The sequence below is a fragment of the Entamoeba histolytica genome, genomic scaffold (genome assembly GCF_000208925.1).
Source record: "Entamoeba histolytica HM-1:IMSS scf_1104750516869 genomic scaffold, whole genome shotgun sequence".
NCBI lineage: Eukaryota > Evosea > Mastigamoebida > Endamoebidae > Entamoeba > Entamoeba histolytica.
In genome coordinates this window covers 70,306-82,939 of record NW_001914905.1, presented here as the reverse complement: position 1 = coordinate 82,939, position 12,634 = coordinate 70,306, and the positions used below count along the sequence as shown (strand labels likewise).

General features: G+C 26.2%; 10 protein-coding genes across 10 annotated transcripts; 6 read left to right on the top strand and 4 right to left on the bottom strand.

Annotated features, from left to right (window-relative positions):
* Positions 1-372: 372 nt before the first annotated feature.
* EHI_039080 (uncharacterized protein) lies at positions 373-1,973 on the bottom strand (the record flags this gene model as incomplete). The annotated part of the gene is made up of 4 exons (XM_651751.2): positions 373-1,166; positions 1,349-1,415; positions 1,473-1,568; positions 1,623-1,973. 4 exons carry the CDS (start codon positions 1,971-1,973, stop codon positions 373-375), a joined length of 1,308 nt encoding a protein of 435 aa, XP_656843.2.
* Positions 1,974-2,229: 256 nt separating this feature from the next.
* On the bottom strand, positions 2,230-3,312 carry EHI_039070 (actin, putative; the record flags this gene model as incomplete). The annotated part of the gene is made up of 1 exon (XM_651750.1): positions 2,230-3,312. One exon carries the CDS (start codon positions 3,310-3,312, stop codon positions 2,230-2,232), a length of 1,083 nt encoding a protein of 360 aa, XP_656842.1.
* A 200-nt stretch (positions 3,313-3,512) lies between these two features.
* On the bottom strand, positions 3,513-4,376 carry EHI_039060 (high mobility group (HMG) box domain containing protein; the record flags this gene model as incomplete). Its single annotated transcript, XM_651749.1, has 1 exon — positions 3,513-4,376. One exon carries the CDS (start codon positions 4,374-4,376, stop codon positions 3,513-3,515), a length of 864 nt encoding a protein of 287 aa, XP_656841.1.
* Positions 4,377-4,640: 264 nt separating this feature from the next.
* On the top strand, positions 4,641-5,671 carry EHI_039050 (uncharacterized protein; the record flags this gene model as incomplete). Its single annotated transcript, XM_651748.1, has 2 exons — positions 4,641-4,934; positions 4,985-5,671. 2 exons carry the CDS (start codon positions 4,641-4,643, stop codon positions 5,669-5,671), a joined length of 981 nt encoding a protein of 326 aa, XP_656840.1.
* Positions 5,672-6,072: 401 nt separating this feature from the next.
* On the top strand, positions 6,073-7,644 carry EHI_039040 (uncharacterized protein; the record flags this gene model as incomplete). Its single annotated transcript, XM_651747.1, has 1 exon — positions 6,073-7,644. One exon carries the CDS (start codon positions 6,073-6,075, stop codon positions 7,642-7,644), a length of 1,572 nt encoding a protein of 523 aa, XP_656839.1.
* Positions 7,645-7,787: 143 nt separating this feature from the next.
* On the top strand, positions 7,788-9,539 carry EHI_039030 (RhoGAP domain containing protein; the record flags this gene model as incomplete). The annotated part of the gene is made up of 3 exons (XM_651746.1): positions 7,788-7,968; positions 8,015-8,349; positions 8,406-9,539. 3 exons carry the CDS (start codon positions 7,788-7,790, stop codon positions 9,537-9,539), a joined length of 1,650 nt encoding a protein of 549 aa, XP_656838.1.
* A 91-nt stretch (positions 9,540-9,630) lies between these two features.
* On the bottom strand, positions 9,631-9,891 carry EHI_039020 (actobindin, putative; the record flags this gene model as incomplete). Its single annotated transcript, XM_651745.1, has 1 exon — positions 9,631-9,891. The coding sequence occupies one exon, from the start codon at positions 9,889-9,891 to the stop codon at positions 9,631-9,633; it is 261 nt and encodes an 86-aa protein (XP_656837.1).
* Positions 9,892-10,642: 751 nt separating this feature from the next.
* Positions 10,643-11,108, top strand: EHI_039010 (40S ribosomal protein S26, putative). Its single transcript, XM_651744.2, has one exon. It carries the CDS (start codon positions 10,651-10,653, stop codon positions 11,083-11,085), a length of 435 nt encoding a protein of 144 aa, XP_656836.1. The 5' UTR covers positions 10,643-10,650; the 3' UTR covers positions 11,086-11,108.
* Positions 11,109-11,282: 174 nt separating this feature from the next.
* EHI_039000 (CAF1 family ribonuclease, putative) lies at positions 11,283-12,194 on the top strand (the record flags this gene model as incomplete). Its single annotated transcript, XM_651743.1, has 1 exon — positions 11,283-12,194. The coding sequence occupies one exon, from the start codon at positions 11,283-11,285 to the stop codon at positions 12,192-12,194; it is 912 nt and encodes a 303-aa protein (XP_656835.1).
* A 174-nt stretch (positions 12,195-12,368) lies between these two features.
* EHI_038990 (Protein transport protein SEC61 gamma subunit, putative) lies at positions 12,369-12,581 on the top strand (the record flags this gene model as incomplete). Its single annotated transcript, XM_651742.1, has 1 exon — positions 12,369-12,581. The coding sequence occupies one exon, from the start codon at positions 12,369-12,371 to the stop codon at positions 12,579-12,581; it is 213 nt and encodes a 70-aa protein (XP_656834.1).
* Between the last annotated feature and the right edge of the window lie 53 nt (positions 12,582-12,634).

Genomic DNA, 12,634 nt, shown 5'->3' with positions numbered 1-12,634 from the left:
TGAATGTTTTACCTGAGTTTATCAATAAAAAGAGTCAATGAAAAGAAACAATTATAATTTGTACATTTGAAAGACCAAAGTAAAGAAATACATATACTAATTAAAACCAATTAAAATGAATAAATTCTCATCTCTAATTATTAGTTGGTTGTTCTTTGGTGTATGAAATTATAAGAGAGAATTACTTTGCTGAATTTCATTATGAATTAAAGATAAAGTTAAAATACTCGATTAAATAAAATAATAACAATGATATTTCTTTACATTAAACAAGAATAATAAGAGATGACTAAAATAAACAAATGTGTGAATAAAATCAAAGAATAAAAATTAAAATAGATAATATAGAAATCAAAGACATGTCATGTCTGTTTATTCGTTAGAAGGTTTTTGTTCTGGAGTACCAGTGGGTTGAACACTTTCATTTTCTTCAGGACTCTTTTCATCAGTATCTTCTTCTTTGTCTAGTTCTGAAGACTCAGAAACATTTCCATCTTCTATTTCAATTTGATGAACTAAATTAGTATCAACATCTACATCTTCAATTGGAGTAGGTTCTTGATATTCATTATTACCTAATTCAATTTCATCACTTTCTTTTTGTTTGTCAAATCGTTCAAGAATGATGGTTATGGCTTGTGTAATGATGCATAACACAATTCCAACACATTGTAATATCAATCCAAACCATAATGCCCATTTTCTATCATCTGTTTGTGTGGCAATCAAACCAGCAAACAATGGACAAAGACAACATGTTAATTCACCAACACACTCACTCATACCGAGAATAACACCTTTAATTTTAGGACCTGCATTGATTGAATATAAAACATTTGATTGTAAGTCGTATCCAGAAATAATACCAATTGGAATTGCTAAAACACATAATACCCATCCATTTCGTAAATAAATTAATGCAAGACAAATTGCTCCAATAAAGATTTGAACAATGATATTAAGAGTTTGTTTATATTGCCAATAAGAGAATTGTCCTAATACCCAAAAACAGAATGATTGTGAAAAATAAACAATACCAAGGAATAATGAACAGTATGTTCCAGAATCATCATTAACACCATTTAATACAATATTATTTTCATCAGCAAAATCAATGTATTGATTTCCAAATACAGCAACTGTTCCATATACAGTGAAATGAATAACTAATTCATTTAAATAATATAAGAAATATGTAATTAATGATTAAAAATTACTACATAAGAAAAAGAGTTAGAGATTATTATGAAATAATTCAGAACAGTATATTTAATTGAGAGACTGTTTTGTTAAAAGAATATAATTCAATGAATTAGTAAGAGTCAATTAGTTTTTGCTTCTAAAGCACATTTAAGATTTTCAAGTTTCATTACACATTGTTTAGTATTTTGAATTTCTTGAGATATTTTAAATTTCTAAATGAAATAAGTTTTATTCTTTCATTTTAGGTATAATATATCATTTTAACAAACTTCATTTTCAACAATTTCATATTTTCCATCAATTTCTCTTAATAACATTTTATTTTCTTTTTTTTGAAGCTCTTTTTCTGATTTTTCTTTTTTGAGCTAATTAATAAATAAAATACATCCAAATGAATAGAGTAATTTTAATGAACAAACTTTTTCTATTTCTTTATGTAATTCAGCTTCATCTTCTTTTAATTGAATAAAAGAAGGAGATAATGCATTATCATTTAATTTATTTATTTGTTCGTTTAATTGTTTAATTTGTTCTTTGTATTCTCTTATTTTATCGTTTAACATTTGTAATTCATTTTGATCTGTACCAATTTGATACTGTATTTTTGCATTAAGAAATTTTAATTCAATATCATAATCAGTCATTATTCTTACACATTCTGCTTTCTTCATTTTTATATCATTTTCACTTTTACTTACTTCTTCTTTTAATTTATTTAGTTTATTCATTTCTTCTTGTTTACCTTTCTCTGGTTTTGTTGTTCTTTTCATGGACAAGTTTTGTTTTTTGGTATTTTGAAGTTCAATTTTTTCAAATAAACAGGTAAAATTTTGTCTATCACATCTTTTTTATTTCAATTTAAAAAGATAATTCAATGTGTCAAAGTTAAATGAGTTAAAAGTGTCTTTAAATTTATTAAGACGATTATACAATATCAACAGAAAATAATTTACGAACATTGTTATTTCGTTTATTTATTATTTTTATAAGAGAATAAATTAATGAAAAAGTATTTTAATTCAAAAGTTATCCTTCACGAGCAAACATTTGGGAAACAAAGAATGAACCATTTTCATCATATTGTTCTTTTGTACAATACCTTTCAACAATAGAAGATAAAGCACCTGTGCAAGCAGCTCCATACCATGCAAGTACTTCACTATTATCAAATACATTAACTTTTACATGTGCATTATTTCCTTGGTCTTTAAGAATCTTTATAATATCATTTTTAATTCTTGTTCCCATTCCCTTTAACTTAGAAGCAGCTCCAATCAAATTAATTGTTCCAAATAAATCACTTCTACAGTCAATTGGACATTTCATAACACAATCAACAATCATTTTTGCAATACCTTGCATTTCATTCTTTTTATCAATTGACATTGGAACAATTAATGGTTCAATAACATCACAACAATTTATGGAAATAACTTTGCCATCAGGAAGAGTATATTCTTTGATAGTATCTTCAACTCCATCAAGTCTAGCAACTGAGTAATTTTCCTTAATAGTATTCAATAATTCTCTATCATTATCAATATTAAGAGTATATCCTTGTTTTGCTAAAATACTAGCTAAATGAGTAGAACAATCTAATCCACCAAAACATTGTTTATCACTTGCATTAAAAATGTAAGTACCATTATAGAATGGGAAAATACTAACAAAACTTTCTCCAAAGTCTACGGTTAGTCCAGTTTCAAGATCAAGTGGAATTAAGGCACAATTTCCAGTTAGTTCAAAGTAAAGACCTGGGGTTTCAAACTTCTCAAAGAATAATTCACCATATTCTTGTTTTCTTAAATTTGGACAAAGAGCTTCTTCTGTAACAATAATTGGTCTTGTTGAAGCATCAACACCCATATTTTCATCAAACACAAATCGTAAAATTCCTTCAATGTCATCACAGTCAGAGATCATTCCCCTATTAATAGGATAATGATAGTCTTTGATGTTATTATTAAAAACACTTTCTCCATAAATCTTTCCAGTTTCATGTTCTCCAATAACATTTCTGATAATACAAGATGGTGCTTCATCTTCTGCAGTTCCAGCTTTTATACTGTAAGAACCAATATCAAGAACAATAGGAACTTCTTCTACCATAAAAGAATAATTAACTGAATTAATTAGTTCAGCTAAAAACCATATTTTAATAATTATGTTGGCTTTTCGTGGCTAATTTGTTTTTACCAATTATTTTAATATATATTTTATTTTTATTATTATAATGAATAACCAAAAATAATATAGTTTATTAATATAAATAATATGTAATTATTTATGAGATGAATATTAAACACTTTTCATTGTGACATTGAACCAGAGGGTGCAGGTGGTGCTATAGTTCTAGGAATAGAAGATTGAAGAGAAGGCTGTAAAGAGGGTTGTATTGTTGTAGGAGGTAGTCTAGAGGGAATAGAAAGATTCATTTCTTCATTTAAATTAATTTCAGTAACAATATTCATTGGGATAGGTAAAGCAGATACTACAGGAATAGTGAGATTTTGTTGGGAAGAAGGGGTGTTAAGGTCATTAGTAATAATTCTTGAAGATAAAGCAGTAAGGGCTTTTTCTTCATTTGCTTCTTTTTCTAAATCCTTTCTTTTATTTTCTTTTGCTAAAACTGTATACTTTTCTCGTTCTTTATCACTGAGATTTTTCCACATCACTGATAATCTTTTCATTACAGCACTTCCACTAATACCATCATTAACAACACTATCTCTTTTAACTTTACAAAATAAAAGATAAGGATGCCAATCTTCTTTTCTTCTTGATGTATCTGCTTTACGTTTCTTTTTCATTACAGCAGCATTTCCAATTAATACTGATTCAATATATGCTAATTGTTCATAAACAACTTTAACTTCATGCCCTGCTTTTTTCCACCTTTTATCAACTTTTTTTTCAGCTTCTTCTTCAGACAAACCAGAAGCTAAAAGACTTCTTTTAACAAACATAGTATAAATTTCTTTACTTAATGTTGCAATTTCTTCTTTTTTTCTTCTTTTTAATTCACGTGCCCCTTCCTTTTTTGGTTTCTTTTCAGATTTTTTCTTTTCTTTTTTATCACGAGAGTACCGTTCTTCTGAATAAGAAGAAGAAGCTGATGAACTAGAAGAAGGTGACTCACTACTTGAACTACTTGACGATGAACTTCTTCCCATATTTATATATAATTTAGCTTATTCAGTTCTCTTCATTTAGATAAAAAAAGCCTAAGATAGATTTTTACAAATATTCTGAGTAATTAGTTTTTTTTTTATATAACAATATTTTTATTGTTAGATAGTAATTTTTTAGGGTTTATTTTAAGATTATTATTTTTAGATTTTAAGATTAAATATAAACCAATAAATAACAAAAAATAACAATTTGTTTTATTTACAAAAAAATTTTTCTTTTAGGATAATTTGAATCTCAAATTATTAATGGTTGTTATCACTCTTATTTGTTCTGTTATTGCTTTCATTGAATTTATTTGTTCTATAGGTATTATAATTGTTGGATTTTCTACTGATTTATTTGATCAACAAATTGAAGATAACAAACCAGGAACAATATTTTTGTGTTGTTATACGATTGTGTATAGTCTGTTAATTTCATTTGGTTCTATCAAAATTATGAACCATTTATTTAGAATGGTTTTAATCGTAGTTGTGTTATTGGGATATTTAAACATTGTCCCAGTTGTTTTTTCACTTTTACAACTATTTTCATTAGATGTTTGTTATTTGTTGTATTTATTTACAAAAAATATTAATGTTCAATATAGTCATTTGATACATGGATAATGGTAATTATTATTATACTAACATTAATTATTGATATCTTCTTCTTACTTCATTCCTTATTTTCTATTTATTTCACAGTATATTGTTTTGTTTGCTACATATTGTTTTTGAATAAAACATATTCTAAACCACCAAATAATATATCTACAGATGACATTGGTTTTACTCAATTAACAGAGGATATGTCAAGTAATGGGGTAATGTATTTTTCATATGCGCCAGGTTCTACAAATCATTTTAGAAGAAGGGTATTAGAGAATGACATTCAACAACTGACAAATAAACGCATTACTACAGTAGTGTGTTGTTTAACAAATAATGACCTTACTCGATTAAATATGAATGGTTATCAACAAGCGTTAGAGTCTCATGGAATTACTTATCTTCATTGTCCAATGGTTGATTATTGGATTCCTGAAAATAGAGCGTTATATGATTCAATGGTAAATAGAATTAAAGCAGTACTAGAAAATGGTGAAGTTGTATTAGTTCATTGTAATAGTGGGAAAGGAAGGACTGGATTATTTGCAGCAGGAGTACTTTCAAAGATTTTACCTGGAGAATCAAGTTCATATTATATTAAACAAATTAGGCTATGTCTTCCAGGTGCTTTTGATACATTTTTACAACGACTTTATTTTCATATGTATATCAATAAAATATATTAAGTAGAATAGCTAAATAAGTATAAATTTTTTAAGTTTTTCTACAACGGGTTATTCAATTTAATTATTCTTTTTGTTTTTTTTTTTGCTTTAGAAGCATTTATCTATGACTTAAATTTAAGTGTATTGAATTTTTAATATTTCAAGAATTATTCATTTTGTACTAACAGTGATATTAATTATTCTGTTATTTTTGTTATTATTACTTAACTCTTAACAAACTATTCAAAATAAATTTACTTTAAATTATAAAGTTTATATTATTTCTTTCTTGATTGGCTAAGTTCTTTGGTAATTAAGAGCTAGCTTTCTTTTATAATACATTACAATTAATTATAACATTATTTATTTGTTAAAACAGAAAAGAGAGAAAACCCATAAAAACTAAAAACTCAAAAAAGTAAATGGAATCAATGGGAAACATTGTTAGTTGGGATGAAGATGAATCAAGAGATATCAATAGTTATGGGGAAGACAATTACATAAAACAAGGTAATAGAATAGAAGGACTAATTGAAGAAGGAGATGAAAATAAATATGAAATAACATATCGAGAGCATTTAATGAAGATTCCTGATGTTTTATTTAAACATTATATTAAATATCATCCTATGAGACTTAATGAAAAAGAAAGGATATTATTAGAGGTACTTGATTCTGCTTTAGACGTAAGTGAATATACTGATAATGTTGATGTAGCACGGTCTGATTATGGGATGTATTATTTTGGTAGTTATAGTTATTATTCACAAAGAGATGTTAGTATTAATAAAAGAACTAAACAGCAAATTATTAAAGAACAACACCAAGAATTAAAACAAATTATAATTGGGTTATTAATGGGAAATAGTTATAGAGATTGTATTAAGTTGTTACATAATCCAGCATTATTGGAAGAATGTATTCAAAATTGTTTTGAAGTTGGAAGACGATTTAAAATCAGTAATCCACATTTAATGAGAACAACATATCAAAAAATGATGCATATTCTTCAAGATGCTATTTTATATAACCCCAGTTTTATTGGTCCAGAATTTGAACAAACAAAAAAGTTTAAAGAAATACTTACTGTTGGTTTATTTGCTAAAGAAAATCATTTAGAAGAAGTCTTCAATGAACCAAAATTTAGAGTTGCTGTATTACCTGCTGTAGGAAGTGGTATTGAAAGAGAAAATGCTAGAAAAGAAATTATTGCAAAATATGGAGGTGAAACTGAAAGAATGTTATTAAGTATTTCAGATGGGTTTGCATCTGCTGCATCTATGTGTGGTGTTGTTCATCAAATGTTACATGACCTTAAAACAAGATATCAAGAACCAACACCATTTACTGATTTATCAATTAAGTGGGGTGTTAGAGGAAGTAGAATAAGTCATAATCATTCAGAACAATTTATCTTTGTTAGTCAAAGTTTAACATTATGGTGGAATGTTATGCAAAATATGCCACTATTATGGAATATTACTGATAAAGAATTTCTTAGTGGAAGTAATTATTCCTTAGTAAATACTGGTCAAGGTCTTCAAAGAATGCAATCAGCACCTAATGTGTCTGAAGCTATGCATCAAATTTTAGCACATACAAAACAAAAATTATGTAATGATGGGTGGAGAGGTTTAAGTGTAGTTCATATGGGAGATCAAGATGTTCCAAATTGTTTATTTTTTATTGATAAATATTCACAAGTACCATGGATTGTTGCACCAATTGTAAAGACAACTACACGTATTATTAAAGATAATAATAAACGATTAGATAACTTTTTTACAACATACACTAGAGAACAATGGTCAACGTTAATTTATCGTGACTTTTTCCAACATGGGTTTGATGGAAGTGGATCAGATGGAGGAAGTTGTATTGATGGTAGGTTAACTTCTAGTTGGAATTGGTGTTCAATGATTGAGAGGTATATCTTCTATCCATTTTTCCTAGTAACTGATTTTGAAGGATTTGAAGGTCCATACAAAAAGTAATTTTAAGGAGTTTTTCTTTTTTTTTTTTGATTTTAAGATTCTCATTATATCTAAAAAAATCTTGACTTTCGTTTTTTTTTTACTATTTTTAGATTTTTTCGTTAAAAAAAAAAAGAAAAAGAAAACTAAAAAATAAGAATATTATGACGAGTTATAAAATTAATCTAAAACTGATTGATGAAAGTTGTAGTTTTTGGGAAAAACAAATGAAATTTTCAAAAGCGGTTGATGGAGAAATTGAAAAGCTTACTGGGTTAATGATAAGTTATGGGAATTATATTGAAAGTTTTGTTACACAAATTAATCCCAAACCAATTCATATAGGTTTGTTAATATTTTAATAATCTACAAATTTAGTACTGAGTTATAGATATACGATCTCTTTCTACAATTTTGAATGGATTTAGATCAGTTTGTGATACGTTTTTAATGTTACAAAAACAATTTCAAGATCTTATTTTACAACCAACCAAAATTATAAATAACAAAATTGATGAATTAAAAAAACCAATTAAAGAAGCAAAAAAGAATGAAATAAATGAAATTACAGCATTTCAGTCTCATAAAATTCATGAATATTTAAAAGTTCAAACTCCATTATTTTTTGTTGATTATTTTAGAGTATTTGTTTCACATTATGAATTAGGAAAAACATATATTCCAGATTTAAATATATATCAGGATATGTATAACAAAGCAGTACTTGTTTGTTTTATTTAATTTTAATGTTATTAGATATAATACAAAATTCATTTTTTTAGAATTCTCAATTAGACGAACCTTCTTTAGAGAAAACAATTATTTATAGTCAACCATTAATATCAATATTAACTGCTGAAGGAAGAACAGTAAATCAGTTACCAAGAGCAATTGAAGAAATATTTAAAATATTATATACAAAAGGATGTTATACAAAAGGTATATTTAGAGAAAATAGTCTTGCTAATAAAGATACTATTGATAAATTAGTTGTATCTATTAGTTTTTCTTCTTTTGAACAATACCCACCTGAAGTAACAGCTGCTGTTTTAAAATCATTTATGAGAGGAATGATAGAACCAGTTGTTGATATTAATACTGCACTTACATTAATAGAGACATGGAAAAATGTTTCAGAAGCAACATATGGTTTGAAAGATAAAATATCAGGAGCAATAGCACTTATTCAATCTCTTCCTCCTTCTCACTTTACAATGTTCTCTCAATTTATGAAACTTTGTTATAAAATTCATACATATAGTGATATTAATTTAATGAATGCAAAAAATTTGGCTGTGTGTATTGCTCCAGTAGTTATTCATATTCCAAATGAAACATTAGAATCCACATCATTATCTATTTCTTTTATTACATTTGTAATAGAAAATTATCCTTCTATTTTTCCTGATGATGTAGATAAAAATTTGTATAGAAGAACATTGAGTCAAAATGTACTTCAAATAAAACAAAAAGTGGTAGAACATTCAGAAGTTATTTCTCCTCAAAAACAGACGTTCTTATCTCCTAAGAAAACAATCCCTCTTAAAGATATACCAAATCATCAAAGAAAAATATCATCTTCATGTCCAAATTCTCCACGTTCAATTGGTTTAATAAGAAATCAACAAAAAGAAATACACAAAACACAACAAACAATATCTACACTACGTAAAGTAAATGAAGATAACACAAAGTCTCAGACAGAATTATCTTCTCCACATAAAATATTACCAAATGAAACATGTCAAAAATTAAAACCATCACATTCACAAATTTCTATTGATGAAATGGAAAACCAATATTCATGTTATAAAGAAAATGAATATAAAAAATATCATCCACCAAAACCATCAGTACCATCTTCTGTTGCAATGTTAGCAAAGAAATATTCATCAAAGACAAATGATTTTAATTAAATCTTGTTTTTAAAAATTTGTTTTTACAAAATAAAATAAATAAAAGAATTGAATGAAAAGTAAATAAGAACTATATCATCCTATAATCTACTTATTTAGCCTTGGCTTGAATATCAGCAAGAAGAGCACCTCTTGTGTTTTCTTGAAGTTTAGCATCAGCAGCAATAACTGGTGCAGATCTATCATTACTTTCAACTTTCTTTAATTCTTTACCTTCTTTAATTCCACTAAGAAGTTCATTTCTATCACCTTTCTTAATTTCTACATTTTCAATAACTGGTGCACTTTTATCAACAGTTTCAGTATGTTTGAGTTTTGCATCAGAAATTCCAGCAAGTACTTTAGCGTCCATTCTGTAAGAAAACAAGAAACTGGAATATTAAATATGTCTAAGAATATTCGTAAGTTCTTAATCTTTGTTCTAATTTTATTTTTATCCTGTCTTTCACCTCTTCTTCATTTCTAGATGTAGAGTTAGAACTCCTTTTTTCCTGGGAACTTCTTCTTCTGTGGTTTCTTTTCTCCAGATAATTCGCAGTGTAACAATGAACCATTATTATTAAATTAAATTTATAATTTATTTTTACTATTATTTTAATTTCTTAATTTATGGATAAAAATATTAACTCTAGATTCATCTCTCAAAATTAGTTTATATAATATCCTTTCTAAAGTTAGTTCATAATGCATTCGTGGCAGTGAGTTGTCATCTTCAATTTGTGAAATAATGGTTTATCTCATATTGTTTTCTTTTTTCCTTCTTTATTTGGAAATAATAGTTTATCAAATGTCATTTAAATTATTGTAAAATATTAAACAAGAAAAAATACAATCTGATAATATTTTTTTACTAAAATCAAATTTAGTTAAATAATATGAATAATTAATGTTAATTTCTACTAATAATAATTTACATAAAATGAATGTATAATAGAAGAAATAAAATATGTAAATATAAAAAGAATCATAAATAGAATAATTATAATAAAAAATAATATAATAATAATAAATTAATGATAAATTAAAAATTAATAACAAATAAATTAAAAAAAATAGAATAACTAAAAGGGTTTTCAAAAAACAGAGAAAAAAGACTGAGATTGACACAGAGATGACTTCAAAGAGAAGAAACAACGGAAGATCAAAGAAAGGAAGAGGACATACCCAAAATGTTAGATGCAGCCATTGTGGAAGATGTGTTCCAAAGGATAAGGCTATTAAGAGATATCAAATTAAAAATATTGTAGAAGCCGCTGCTGTCCGTGATATTTCTGATAATTCAGCTCTCACCAAATATAAATTACCAAAGACTTATATGAAATTAGAATATTGTGTTTCATGTGGTATTCATGGAAGAGTAGTTAGAGTTAGATCTAGAACTGATAGAAGAAATAGACTTCCACCAAAGAGAGTTGTTAAGAAGACTAATAAGCAACAAGCAGTTAAACCATCTACTGAAGCTGTTAAAGTTGAAATTCCAGCTGATGTTGTTACTGCACCAAAAGTTGTCAGCCAAAAAGAAAGACCATTCAAATACTTACAATAAATTAAGTCTGATCTGTTGTGTGGAATTTTATTTTATTATTTATTTAATAAATTTTTATACAAATATTATTTAAGAAATAAAATCAATATTAAATAAAATTAAAGAAAGTTAATAAAAAAACAAAGAAAGTGATGATTTGGAAGAACGTAACCATTAAATCCATCATCTTATTAACAAATTAAGAAGTTAGTAAAATAATGCAAAGTTATAATGGTATGGAATATCCATTTCTTAATACAAGTCATTTTTATCCACCTTTTTCAATGCAGGGATTTGCTCAATTAAGTCAAGGACAATTTTCTTCATATGTCTTTCAAGATGTTAGTTTCCCAAACAATTATTTCATTGATGTTTATCAAAATAATTTACAAGAAGAAATGATGAATATTAGTCGATTAATTGATGACTTTCCATATGTATCTATGGACACAGAATTTCCAGGATTTTCAAGTAGAACATCTTGTAATATGCAAGACTCAGCTGAGCCTGAAGAACATTATTCGTTTTTAAAAGGAAATGTAGATGAATTAAAAATAATTCAAGTTGGTATTACTTTACAAAACAAACGTGGTGAATATCCAGAAGGTGTTAGAACATGGCAGTTTAATTTTAAATTTGATCCTGACAAAGATGAATGTTCTGCTGATTCAATTCAATTATTACAAAAAGCAGGTATTAATTTTCCATATTTTAAAAATGCTGGAATTACTGAAGAAGATTTTGGAGAAACAATTATGACTTCAGGACTAGTTTTAAATGAAAATACTCATTGGTTAACATTTCATAGTGGATATGACTTTGGTTATTTATTACGATTATTAACTTGTGAGAAATTACCTTCTTCTATTGATGATTTCTTTACAAAACTATGTATTTTCTTTCCTAATATTATTGACCTCAAACATGTTACTAATCAAATTAGTCAAACTTATCATGGTAGTTTACAAGCAATTGCTTCTAGTTTAGGAGTTCAAAGAATTGGTACAATGCATCAAGCTGGTTCAGATAGTTTGATTACTGGTGGTCTTTATTTTAAATTAAAAGAAAAACATCCTGATTTTGATGATGATAGATTTAATGGAATTTTATTTGGATTAAATGATGAATGAGTTTATTTGTGTTATATATTCCGTTATTTTTTGAGTTTATCAAAAATAGTTTTTATATGAATTTATTCAAAATGAAAAGTAAAATGATTAGATTGAATGAGAAAAAAGAAATGATGATGATTTTTTTTTCAAATAAGAACTATAAAAAGAACTATAAATTAATAAAAATAAATAATGGATACTCTTGAGCAATACGTTTTAGAACCAACTGAAGAATTTATTTTAGATAGTAAACGATTCATTACTAAATGTAATAAACCAAATCAAAAAGAATATAATAAAACAATTTATGTTGTTTTAATTGGATTTGCTATTCTTGGATTTTGTGGATATTTTATTAAACTGGTCCATATACCAATTACTGGTCTTTTAATGTCATCAGAATAATACAATAATCTTTAGTATAATTGAAGAAAACGAATCATTTAAAATTTGTTTAT

What these genes read in the sequence shown, in the direction of transcription:
- EHI_039010 (XM_651744.2), top strand. Translation starts at nt 10,651, where the DNA reads ATGACTTCAAAGAGAAGAAACAACGGAAGATCAAAGAAAGGAAGAGGA.